General features: G+C 38.6%; 1 protein-coding gene across 1 annotated transcript in view; it reads right to left on the bottom strand.

Moving 5' to 3' along the window:
- Positions 1–881: 881 nt before the first annotated feature.
- The window catches only part of LOC104509730 (ras-related protein Rab-2A), a gene marked incomplete at both ends in the record, with an annotated part of 19,585 nt that continues 7,555 nt past the window's right edge, over positions 882–12,911 (bottom strand). The window contains 3 exons of the mRNA XM_010151769.1: positions 882–1,012; positions 4,468–4,560; positions 6,062–6,144. Coding sequence (XP_010150071.1) covers positions 882–1,012; positions 4,468–4,560; positions 6,062–6,144 — 307 coding nt within the window. The remainder of the gene's footprint in view (positions 1,013–4,467; positions 4,561–6,061; positions 6,145–12,911) is intronic.

The following is a 12,911-nucleotide window of genomic DNA, read 5'->3' as shown; positions in this document are numbered from 1 at the left end:
AGTGACCTTTCCTTCACTTTTTCCCCCCACCTCTCTCCTTCATTCATTAAACTTGATCTCAACCCAAGTTCTTTCTGCTTTGGCTTTTCTGGTTCTTTTCCCTATCCCACTGGACAGGGGGAATCAGTAACCAATTGGATGGGCACTTAGCTCTGGCTGAGGTCAACCCACCACAACCACCCTTTAAGGAGGGTGTGAAGTAATTAAGGTGAGACAGGTAAGAATGCACATACGCCCAGAAACGTGAACTATAAAGAACTTAAAGACGTGTTACTCAAGTTCTTTACTTAAAGGCTTAACTTTAAGAACTTAAAGACTTAAGTTCTTTAAAGCAGCCAAGAATGAAAACTTATACAAATACAATCGCAGACTACAGCAACCAAGATAACAACCTCTTCGGCCTCCGTAGAGGACAGAAAAAGAAACTGTGTGCATGAAATGCAGCAAAGAAGATGCCTGCTACGTAGCAGAGGGGAAAGATGCCACCAATACAAACACCAAAGCACGGCAATAGATTGCACTGAAGAGCTTGTGAAATATTAGGGGTCTTCAGAACAGGTCAGAGTGACATCTGCCAAGGATGCCAATAGCTCAGCTTGCTTCGGACTAGCAAATCTATTCTAGTCTTACTTTCTAGCTTTCAGGGCAGACAGAAGCACCCATTTCTCTGATCAAATATGAAATAACCCCAGCAGGTGTATTAATTACTACAGTGTCAGCAATATAATTAGTGCTATGCAATCAGATACAACACAGACATTGACTTTCTCATAATATAAATTAAACGGTACTTAATTCAGGTTAAGGAATCCAAAACCTAGTGGAATCGTGTCTGCACGAATAATAAAGCGCAATTCAAACCAACTGTTTTACTAAAATACTGGTGTTCAGTAAAGTTACCTCCTCTACATTGGAAGCAGTTTTGGCAGATGTTTCCATAAAGATAAGTCCATGCTCTCGTGCAAATGCTTCGCCTTCCTCTTTCTTGACTTCTCGTCTAGATTCTAAATCACTAAGATGGAAGGTAAAAAAAAAAAAAAAGTTAGTTGCATGGTCTCACCTGTCCATGTAAATACTATTCTCCAGAGACATGCCTGTAAGCCAAGAGCCCCCACTAGAGCTCGTGTGCACACGAGTATCTCTTCGAGCCCTTACACAAAGCAGAACTTAAGCTTTGCACTTGAGAGCGTACGGAGTGGCCACAGACATCATCACACTTGCTTCAGCTATCAGTGGTAGCTGACATAGATCTTACCAAAGACTTCATGAAACCGCTTCCAACAAGATGCATGTGTATTTATCTAGCTGTTTCTTGGATGCTAACTTCAGACGTTGTCACTTTAGGTACACGTCACCCTTTTCTAGTATAATGTTATCTACCAATCCACACTGTAAAGCTGAACTGCTAAGGGAGTTCTATGAACGATTTCTTAGTGATACTAAAAATAATCTAAAACATAAAGTTCATCTTTATATTCAGTAACAAGACTTCATATAGCCAATTTCTGTTCTGATAAGAAGACTTAAAAGCAAAAATAAGTTATTTTGAACTACATTAGCTGTTATCTCCCAGCAAGCTAGCATTTAGGTTTTGAAACTCCAGATCTGAACCTACAAAAGGAGAAGAATTTGAAATTACTGTTACACAATTTCTGGTTTCCTGCTTTCCAAGCAGTTTAGATGAAAGATATGTATTACCAAAAAAAAAAAGAAAAAAGAAGAGGAAACAACACCCCTCTTGGACAGGACAACCGAAGAAAAATCTGTTTCTGTATCATAGAATCATGGAGTGGTTTGGTTTGGAAGGGCCCTTAAAGACCACCCAGTTCCACCCCCCCTGCCATGGGCAGGGACACCTTCCACTAGACCAGGTTGCTCAAAGCCTCATCCAGCCTGGCCTTGAACACTTCCAGGGATGGGGCATCCACAGCTTCTCTGGGCAACCTGTGCCAGTGCCTCCCCCCCCTCTCTGGGAAGAACTTCTTCCTGATATCCAATCTAAACCTCCCCACTTTCAGTTTAAACCCGTTACCCCTTGTCCTGTCACTACAGGCCCTTGTAAAAAGCCCCCCCCAGCTTCCTTGTAGCCCCTTCAGGTACTGGAAGGTGCTATAAGGTCTCCCCAGAGACCTGTAGGTCATTTCACTCTTACTTTTGTAAAGCTTCTTTAGGAAGAAGTAGTACAGTTTCTGTCCTTCTTTGTGTCTGTATTACACCTTGAGCAACAACAGTGCCACGTTTATACATAAATAATAAATACAATATTTAAATAAAAGTTTCATTTCTAAGTTGTGCATGTAGAAATATTTTCTCAGATACCCATTTTTAAACTAAACAGCATACAAATACAGAGGTTTAATTTGCAGCCAAAATACCAGTAAAAGGCATCATACTGGGCTTCACTGCGCCCATCCTTGTAATTACACAATATTAAAAATAACCAATACTCACTGTGGCATCTATTTTGCAGCAAAGCAGGTTTTTGTTATTTTTACAGCTGTAGGCTAACTGAGATGAGTTACAGAGCCAAGAGGATTCAGCACAGCATTTAAACATTGGGCATTTGAAGAAAAGGATACAAGAAATGTCTTCTCAAAACAATCTTACAGTTGATGTTCATTACATGTAAGCATTCCCAGTATCTCAGCCTCAGGCTTAGATACCTTAACAAGGTGTTCTCTCTCATGGCCCTGAAGTAACTACCTGACATTATATTTCTGAACTTGAACAATGTCTTTATTTGCTACTATATCTACAAAAATATCTTATTTAAATCCTTGATTCACTACAGTGTTATCTCCATGAAAGAACAGAAATAAAAACTTTTTTTTTACCTGAAATAGTGCAACTGCACTGAAACCTGCAGTGATAATCCAGTCAAAACTCACTACTGATATCTAAACATATTGTTAAAGAGCTTTAACTGCGTCTACTAACCACAGTTGTCTTCCTCTCTCCATTCCAATAATTTGAAGCATTTGGTCTTACTAGATCAATATAGCTATGCTTTGTTCTGGGAAGAAGATTAAGTACAGTATTTGTCATGTTTTCAAAAACAGCTATTATATTTCAGATTAAATTCTCAGCACTCTTCAAATCCAGCAGTAAGTCAGTACTACAAACATCTATCAAGTGCACTTTTGGGACTCCTACAAAAAAATTATTACTTCAAAAATATGATGCTAATATCAGTGTTCTTCCTTCCATCCATCTCTAGTAGTATGTCCTATGAGAAGAACTCCTGTAACACATTTTCAGGATAATGCAATGTAATTAAAGGAGTTTTCTTCCCATCCTCCTCTTTGAGGCTTGAAAATAACCCCCCTTAAAAAGCTTTTTAAAGAACTTTTACTTCATGTGGCACTTTAGTCTGTAACTTAAAATACATAATTTAAGTATATTTATTGTTTGAATAAAACCTAATTGTAACTAGGAATTGCTGAGCTAGCTGCAAGTAGTGGATTATAACAGAGTCATGTGGTACAGTCTGCATCAGCAGCATGCAAGACAAAATTTTAGTTTAACAGCTAAGAATAATCAGCAATAGTTACAGATGTCAAGTGTGCAAACTTATATAATACTTATCTCAAGTAAACAGTACACTTCACTGTTTCTCCCAGTGCCATATTGTTACTCACAGAATCATAAAAACAGTTGGTCAGGGACATCACAGGCTTACCAAAGCTTCATGTAATGAGAGATTACATTTTTGTATTAATTTGTGAAGACTATGTTTATCACATTCCTCAATTAAAAAGAGCGTTAGTAATTTTCCAGATTATGTATAAAAATGTGGACAAGCTTCACAATTACTTAATGCTTAACATGTTTTTCAGGGGGAGGTAAAGGGTGGGGGGCAGAGGGAGGAAAATACAGGGGAAAAAGGTAAAGAAAAAGAAAGTAAGAGATGAACAGGCCAGAGTGGCAAAAACAGGCTCTATCACAAGGCTGTTTCTCAGTAGTAACTAAGAAATGATCTGGCTGTTCATCAAATTTTAAGGGACAAACATACACACCATTATTTCAACTGGCATCTTTACCTTCAAGAACTGCTGAGGCATGAAAACAAGTTAAGGTCAATTAGGTAAAGGCCAACAACTAAGGGGTTATTAAATTAGGAGATGATGGTTTTGATATTTGGAAAACGTTTGCATCCAGAAAAAAACTCACATCTACACATGATGCTAGAGTTCACTGGATCAAGAACTAGAAAACTTACAGATAAACTTAATGTATTCAGTGATAAGTTTTTATAAAGACTTTCAATACAGATGAAAGTCTCAGCATCAATAGGGAACGGTTTAAGAACTCTGGACAGTCGAGCTGATGAGAAGACCGAGTAAATAATCATTTACAAAAGTAATCTAAAGTTAGCATACTTTCTACAAATAAGAAAATACAAAACCTGAAATCCAGAGAAGTCATAAACCTTTACCACTTATGAAATCGTAACTGGTTATATTTTACCTTTTATTTCCAATAAGCATTATAACCATGTTGGAATTGGAATGCTGACGAGCATCTTCTAACCAAGTTGTCAAGTGGTTGAAAGTGTCCCTCCTAAGTACGGAAGAGAATGAACATGAAAATCAGTATTTCAAGAAATCATAGAATCCTATCTTGCCCTTATGTTAGTCAGTTTCTCTACCTGAGTAATCAATTCATTTATTAGTACACATAGTCCAAAGATAGTAATCCCTTCGTGAGAGGGACAATAGGCAAACAGAAATCTACTAAACAAGGAACATTAATGAACTGAGCCTAAAAAGTAATTGAAACCATGTCTGCCACAAAGGGTAAAGAGGTTCTTATAGCTGTAAGAATCTGCAATTTTACGTACATTTCAAATTCCATTCAGCAGATTTTATAAGTCCCTAACAGGCCAACCAATTCAGAACAACAGTCCAAATAATCACATACTCCTAGAATAATATTTGTTCTACTGAAGGCAGAAAGTTGTCAACAATTTTCTCTGCGTTTATAAACTAAATAATGAATTCAGCAGCAAAGTCTTTTAAAGCAAGGTATGTGAATACGGCACGTCACAGGTTTTATGAACGCGTACACTACATATTAAATCACATGCTCGTCAAGTGTGTTCAACATTTCACAAGAATAACCCCATCTATTTATGCATCAAAGATTCATTTGCTGGAAATCCAATGGAAAGAACACATTGCTTCCTGACTCTGAAAAATAAACGGGGAACAAAAAGAGTAAGAAGAAAAACGTCTAGGAAATCCCAAGTGAAAGTTGTTGCTGAATTATGCAACGAGACCCAAGATCCACAAAGGGAGCCACACATCCTAATAGGATTTTGGAGCCAGAACATTTTCATCAACCAGCCACAGTACCCACAGTTTTGCAGGTAAGTTGTATAGAGACTTTACTCAATACAGCAGGAAAACCTTAGTCACTTCTGAACAGCTCCTACAAAAATCACACCAACAACTGTGTTTTCCCAACCTCATAAACTCAGAAGTTGGTGAAGTATGGTTCCTTAGTCACTTCTGAACAGCTCCTACAAAAATCACACCAACAACTGTGTTTTCCCAACCTCATAAACTCAGTTAGAAGTTGGTGAAGTATGGATACATAAAAGCACCAGGAAACTTCTGATGTTTTACTATTTCACCCCTTTGCAGAATGGCACTTCACTAAAAAACCTGCTATAATTAAAGAAAAATTATAGCTCATGGTAATGAAAAACACTAGAAAGGAATTAGTGAAATATTTTAAGGTCCTTCTCAATAAAGGTAATCCAGAGGTTCATGGTCAGATATTTTAGGCAAAAATTAGTCAAAAATATTGTGTTTCATTCGTTCTGAGACTTTACATATCCTTTTTCCTCAACCACTATACAAAGCAAATTGGAAGTGTATAGGTTACATAGGCTATATCTTAATCTTGAGCACTTAAGGAAAGTTGGCAAAACAAAAGATTAAAAGTATCTACACAAAAAGCCAAACTAAATTACACATTTTAAGACTGCTATATACCACAACACAATTTTACAGAGACATGTAATTTTAACCCAGTTATACCTCCTTGGTATTCTCACCTTGTGATGTCATACACTAGTAAAGCTCCTGCTGCCCCTCTGTAGTATGATCTCGTAATGGAACGGAAGGACTCCTGCCCTGCCTGTAGAAGACAAAGTTTCGTTACTTCATATCTCAAATTTATCTTTTTTGGTGCTGAAAACCACAAACTTTAAAATCACAGAATCAGAATTCTACTTGCTGAGAGGCTGGGGAAAAGGAGGAGTACGGGGGGGAAATCAGAGAGGGGACAAAGTCCCTCACATGAGCAAGAGAAGGCACATAAGCAGAAGACACCAACTACAGCACAGTGCTGTTAAAAAAAAAAATACAAAACCAAAAAAATCGGAACAAGACCTCTAAACCTTTTTTGGCAATCCCTGACAACCCAATTTACTGAATGGCTTCACAATACATGAATCATTATTAGAGCACAGAATGGACTCCTAGCAACTAAGCTCTGAAGACAAATTTGAAAGGAAGCAAATAACCCAGAGCTTCACATTTGAATTCAATAACCCGCTCCCTGGGGCAGCTGTTGACACTAGAATAAATAAAGCCCATTGTAAATAAATGATGAATGACATCTTTACGCCCACCATCTGCTGGTGTAAAGGTTGTTGGAAGGCCAAGGATGCAGATTTTATCCGTTGTATCATAAACTGCAGCCAGCTTTCAACAGTCTTCAGATGGAATTCTTTCAGTAATCATTTTATTATGAAAAAAACAGAAAATGGTTCTGAATTCAATTTTACACAATTCTGCTTCACGGTTAATCAATTTCCTCTGTACTTGATAAATAGTGCTTGTCAGACAGCTACAGGATGCAAGAGTCATCTTCATATGCATTGGTGAAAACTTTAAAGATTCTATATAAGTTAGTTCTCACAGGAAAGCACTCTGTAAAAATCTCTGCACTTAAAAGAACATGCTCCACAGAACACAGACCTGAAAAATAAATATCCATAGTTGCAGACCTTCAGCTCCCCATGCTCATGATTTTCAGAAGTGCTATCGAGCATCTGACCGTTGTTAGAAGAAACTTTTACTATTAATAATAGAAACTTTAGCATAATAAAGGGATAATACAGAACATGATTAAGAAAAACCAGTATTAATGCTGAAAAAACACCCTTACATGCAGTAAGACCATTATCTGCAGAACTATAGGAAGTTACCCTGATTTAAAACCCTAAAATGCAAGAATGAAATATTTATCAAATACAAGCTACCCTTCAGCCCTAAATACAAAATTAGTGTACAGAGAACATCTCACAGTTACTGTACTTTTCTTAATATAAGGTCTTTTGAATTCAAGGAGAACTTGATCTAGATTCCATCCCTGACCAAGAACAGTGGCCCAAGTTTTGACATGTTCTGCCTTCAGAAAGCATCCCTGTCTTCCATCCCTACCAGAATTATCAGGTACTTCTATTTAAGAAAACACTTTATCCTAGGCATTCCAGTGGAAAGTTACAAAAGGTAGACAATATATTTATTAGTTTTCACACGATGAGAATACACCAGCATATGCACTTGGCTGAGAGTCCAAGTGCATCTTTACCTAAACCGAAGTAATAAAATACAGATAATCTGCTAGAATGCACCAACGAATAGTAAAACCCCAAGATTTTACTGCAATACTTGTTCCCTATCCAGAAGCTCCACAACTTTTTCTTGGTGTAGTGATTAACTCAGGTGCATGGTAGATGCATAAACCATCTTCCTCCTAACTAGACAACCGACGAGTTATCGTCAGCAGTGCATTCCATGCATTGCCTACCATCATCCGTAAGTGAGCTTAGCCTACCACACTGAGACTGCCTGCTTCGCCTTCATCAATTCCACCCTCACACATGAGCCCTTCATCTCCCTGAGTAACCTGACCATGGTCAACCAAGACTGCCAGAGGTTCTTACAAGAACGTGCGAATTTTAAGTTCTTACAAGAATCACTTACTTAAAAAAGCTTGGTATCTAAATCCTGAAAATACTATTTTAAATTGTGTCTCACTTGCCCAGAATGAAATTTAAGCATCGTTGCTCCCTGAAGGAGAGACTGGGAAAAGTGTGAGAAGTGTTATCCTGTCTTCACCAAAGATGAAACATAGAGCGGTAATAAATTTGTGCCTAAGTACACACCCATAAACAACAAACTGAATTCCCTTTCATTCGAAAAAGAAGGATATTGAGTTAATGTAAAGAAACTCCATGATATTAGTTTATATAATCTATATTTATATTACAGATAAAATAATACACATTGCACATATAAATTACTATTTCAGTGGTACCAAACTGAATGAGAGCTCTAGAAGGTCAGTATAGCAGGGTTAGGCAGGTAGAATATAATCCACAGCTTTTTTTTTTCTTTAGTATCGTTATTACTTTAAGCATTTTTCATGTGACAGTTTGCTCTCTGCCCCCTCCCTTTTCCTCCCCCAAAGGGGACAAGCTATTTCAAAGAAGACAAAACCAAAACCAAGCGTACTCTATAAGCCAAAACCAACTTTTTAAAAAAAACACGTGTGTTACAACTGTACTTTACGAGGCTTGTGAAGTAGGAGCAACCCAAGTTCAGCTACTTGCCACCAGGACCAACAGAGAAGTAGCAGTATGTAAGCTCAGTATAAATTAAAGCCAGCTTTGGTACCAGAGAAAAGCCCTTTATCTGAAGCAGAATTAACATCGTTCTTACCATCCCTCCCATGTTCCCCCAAAACTTTTTTTTTTTGTTTTCTTCTTCCATATTAAAAAGCTTTTTTCATAGACTCCCAGAATGGCTGAGGTGGGAAGGGACCTCTGGAGATCATCTGTTCTGACCCCCTGGCTCACGCAAGGCCACCCAGAGACCTGTGCCAGGGATCAGAATGGGGAGAGGGGCAGCAGCGTGGAGAACCACAGTGGCAGCAGCCACTAAATTAGTGTTAAACACGGGATTTCCCAAGGCCGTATTACATCTAGTAGAGGCAACACACAAGTTTGTTCCAAGGCAACCCCTGGTTATACCCACCTTCAGAGTTACTGAAAACTTCCACTGCAGTGGAAGTGGGAAGATAGAAGGTCTTTCTGGTAACAAACAGACCACGGCAGCTCTTTCACATACAGAAATTCTAGCTCAGACAACGTTGCCTACAGGAACCAATAAATGTACACTGAACAGGCCTCCTCTCTCTCCAGAGGAAGAGATCCTAGTTGTGACGTGAGTAGTTCACTAATCATGAAAAAATGTGGGTCTCTGATATACAAGTGGTGTCTTAAGTGCCAAGTAACATTCTAACATTCTTTTTGAGTGTTTTCTGAACTGTAAGCTTTTAAAGTTTGTTTCATATTGGTTAACAAAAACTCTCCAGCATTAGAGACTTATATAATCATAGTTCTAAGAGTTACAAGTCTTCAAAATAGTACAAAAAACGTCATCCCTGCTTAAGCTGTAGAACTGCACGGACATGTATCCCGTGTGCTTCTCTAAATACACCTCAGTATAGAGATCAAAACCCAATTTCAAGCAGAACATGAAGCATTATGGATCACATTAGGACACCAAGATACACAGAGATTGAGGGCCTGCACTAAAGCTTTCAGGAACACTGAAGCTAGGTAACTGCGTTATCACTGACACACTATCTATGGCACATTTGAGAAAAGACTCGGAGTGTTACTGTTCCTGTAGGAAATCATGGTGTCATGTACGTGTCCGCTGCAAAATGGGCAGGCAAATCTTTCCTATTGAAAAAAGGTTCCTTGCAAGCTCCTTAACTGCTTATTTTTGAATCTATCAGGAAAAAAAAAAAAAAGGGCTGTGATGCAGTAAAAGAAAGTAGATTGATAATGAATTAGGATATCCAACAGCGCATCTCCCTAGAAAACAGTCCATTATATTTTACTGAATTCTCTACTCCAAATTCAGTACATCCCAGAAGGCCTTCAACATCCAAACTGACCAATAGTTGTTATCAGGAAAAAGCTTTATAATAAACATCTATGTGAAAAGTGAGAAACTGCAACGCACCACAGCAAGTAGCTCTAGACTCCTTCGCTTTTAAAAGGGACATACGCTTGGGGTATGTCCGAACTCTGTGAGAGAACCTCATCCACATCAGGAATTATTACTCATTTAAATTTGTTTACACTTCTGTAAGCTGTACAGAGAACTAAACAGCCATCTAAAAAACAACCCACTCACACCAGTGTCACACTACCTATGACAACTGCCAGCTGGGAACTACTCCACATAGTTGATCCCTGGAACAGAATGTTCCAGAAAGAGAGAAGCAATACATACCTCTGAATATAGTTTTGAAAGTTATAAATAAATTAACAGCCTTTTAGTCACATGGCGACTTGTATAAACAAGTGCATTAATCTCTCTTAAAATCATGTCTCTACTCCAGAATAAAAGGGATTTTAAGGCAATTTACTAGCATGTAGTACAAAGAATAGGCACAAAAGTAGTATAAAAATAAAAGAACCCCTGCTGCTTCCCAGCAAAGACACTCCTGAACAAGAACTGAACTAGAGATACTTAAGAAGAGGAATCCGTAACAATTTCAGAAAGTGTCAGAATTTATGTGGAAGATTCAGCCAAGTTACATGTTGCTTCAGAACAACCCTGTCAGCATCCTAAGAAGAACTGAAATTTCAAGAGGACTAAAGATCCCCGGGGGTGAAACTGTCTAAATACAGATCATTTGTACATAAGCCTTTTCTTCTGATGTTACCGACTGCATGCCATTTAGACATCCAAAGCAATTCCCAACACCTCACAGAAACAGAAAGGTTTAGCCCTCCATTCTTAGAAGTACCATTATGATTTATTTCAGGTTATAAATATATTTGAAACCTTTAGGTTTTAAGTAGCTACCCTCATTAAATGGGAGTTCCACTATGGACAAAAGGAAGTGATTTGCCCTTTTCCATCTAAGGTCTTCTCCTAAGCAAGAGCTGGCTCTGTTATTGTAGAAAGCCACAGATAAACTGACAAGAAGTCAATAACCAGTCAGAAAATAAAATACCAATAATCCAGTATTTCAATAACGAAATACATGTAAGCACACGACAGACAAAGGTTTGTGAACACTAAGCTAGGGAGCGTATCAAGTTACCTTAGCTTCCTAAAATGCCATTGTGGATGTGAACCATAACTTGGCTACTGGCACTGAAGTTCAGATGATGGTCCTATTACACAAACTGCAGTAGGACCAACTACTAGACAAATTCTCCCCCTGATCCATGAATCCAAAACCAAGTTAATGCTCCCACATAGCAGCAAACAGAGACTGTGAACTGATGGTCAAACTAGCTTCAGAAACCAAAACGGATCCTCTGCAAGTTCTTGATGTTAGTTTGCAGCAGTAAAACAGAGGGCCATGAGCACTGGGTCTTCATAACCTGAGCTGCAAGACGTAGCCGCATTATTGTGGGTTATGGGGGTTAAAGAGTCAAACTAGTAAACATACAGCAGAAGAATTCACCAACTGCCCATGAACATAAAAACATGCTCTGACTACCAAAGCAAGTAGGAAATACCATGAGGTAGACAATTAGTGAAGAACTCCTGGGGGTGAGTGCTACATCCTAGCGACTGTCAATATCACGAAGATGAAATGAATATTCATTTCATAAATTAAGGGAACTTTATTTGGTTCTATTAGATCCAAAGCATTTGCAAATACATGAAAAATAACTGAATTTCCAAGAAGGACCAGTGTATTTGGAACATCTGGCAGTGGACAGGCAAGTCGCACCGTGGTTGTAGGGAAGAGAGACATGCCTTCAATAATTACACCTTCCATCTCGCACAAACTCGTTTTTTGTGCAAGCTCTCAACTACTAGAAAACGCTGTCAATTCTAAAGCTCACTTGTACAGAAACCAAGATTAGCTTATTAAAAAAGAAAGTATGATTTCAGATACTTAGTTTCAGTCTGACTAGTCTTAGTCTATGCAAGACCAAGGTGTTGTAGAAATATAATAATGAATAAACCCTTCTATCACAGATTCCCATGAAATGAAGCAGAAATAGATATTAAAAATTATTGTATTTAAGTATACAACAAAAATTCTTATTCATATCAATTTAAGTTATAGAACATAAGTAGCATCATCACTGATCTCTCCTCTTGCAGCATCTGAGAAAACTTAAGTCCCCCTTTCAACTACTGCCTTATTTTTTTTTTTTCCCCCAATCAACAATGACTTCTTAGTAACAGTCAATAAAATACAGAACATCCTCCTCAACAAAGTGAAGGCTACTGACTCAGCCTGGTAACAAGCCCAGGATCTCTCTACAACAATGAAGTTTTTCTGAGGAGAAGCAATTTTAATACTTGTCAGTGTTACACTGCCACAAGACAACCAACCTTGTCTACACAGCTTGTTTAAACTCACAGGGTTTGATAGTTCCCAGAACAGTAATTTTGATCCTTACCAGCTTCTGCAGACCACTTCTAGTTCCCTAAAAGTTATTTTTGCAGCTCACAGTAGCTCAATGTATTGGGTTTGCATGGCAAGGTTTTGGAAGTGGGGGGAAGGGGTGGCTTCTGTCAACAGTTGATAGAAGCTTTCCTTATGTCTGACAGAGCCAATGCCAGCCCGATCAAAGATGGACCCACCACTGGCCAAGGCCAAACCAAAGTTCTAAAGTCTCTGGGATAACACGTTTAAGATGGGGGAAAAAATCCACAAAACAGAAGAGGAGATTTTTGCAGACAGAATTCTGCAGCAGAGATAGCGAGAGCACGAGATGTGAGAGCAACAACTCTGCAGACACCCAGGTCAGTGGAGAAGGAGGGGCAGGATGAGCTCCAGGAGCCGGAGCAGAGATTCCCAGGCAGCCCGTGGGGCAGCCCATGGTGAGGCCGGGTGTGGGC

Source organism: Eurypyga helias, unplaced genomic scaffold (genome assembly GCF_000690775.1).
Source record: "Eurypyga helias isolate BGI_N326 unplaced genomic scaffold, ASM69077v1 scaffold6700, whole genome shotgun sequence".
Taxonomy (NCBI): domain Eukaryota; kingdom Metazoa; phylum Chordata; class Aves; order Eurypygiformes; family Eurypygidae; genus Eurypyga; species Eurypyga helias.
The sequence above is the reverse complement of the archived record's forward strand: the minus strand, read 5'-3'. Positions and strand labels throughout refer to the sequence as shown.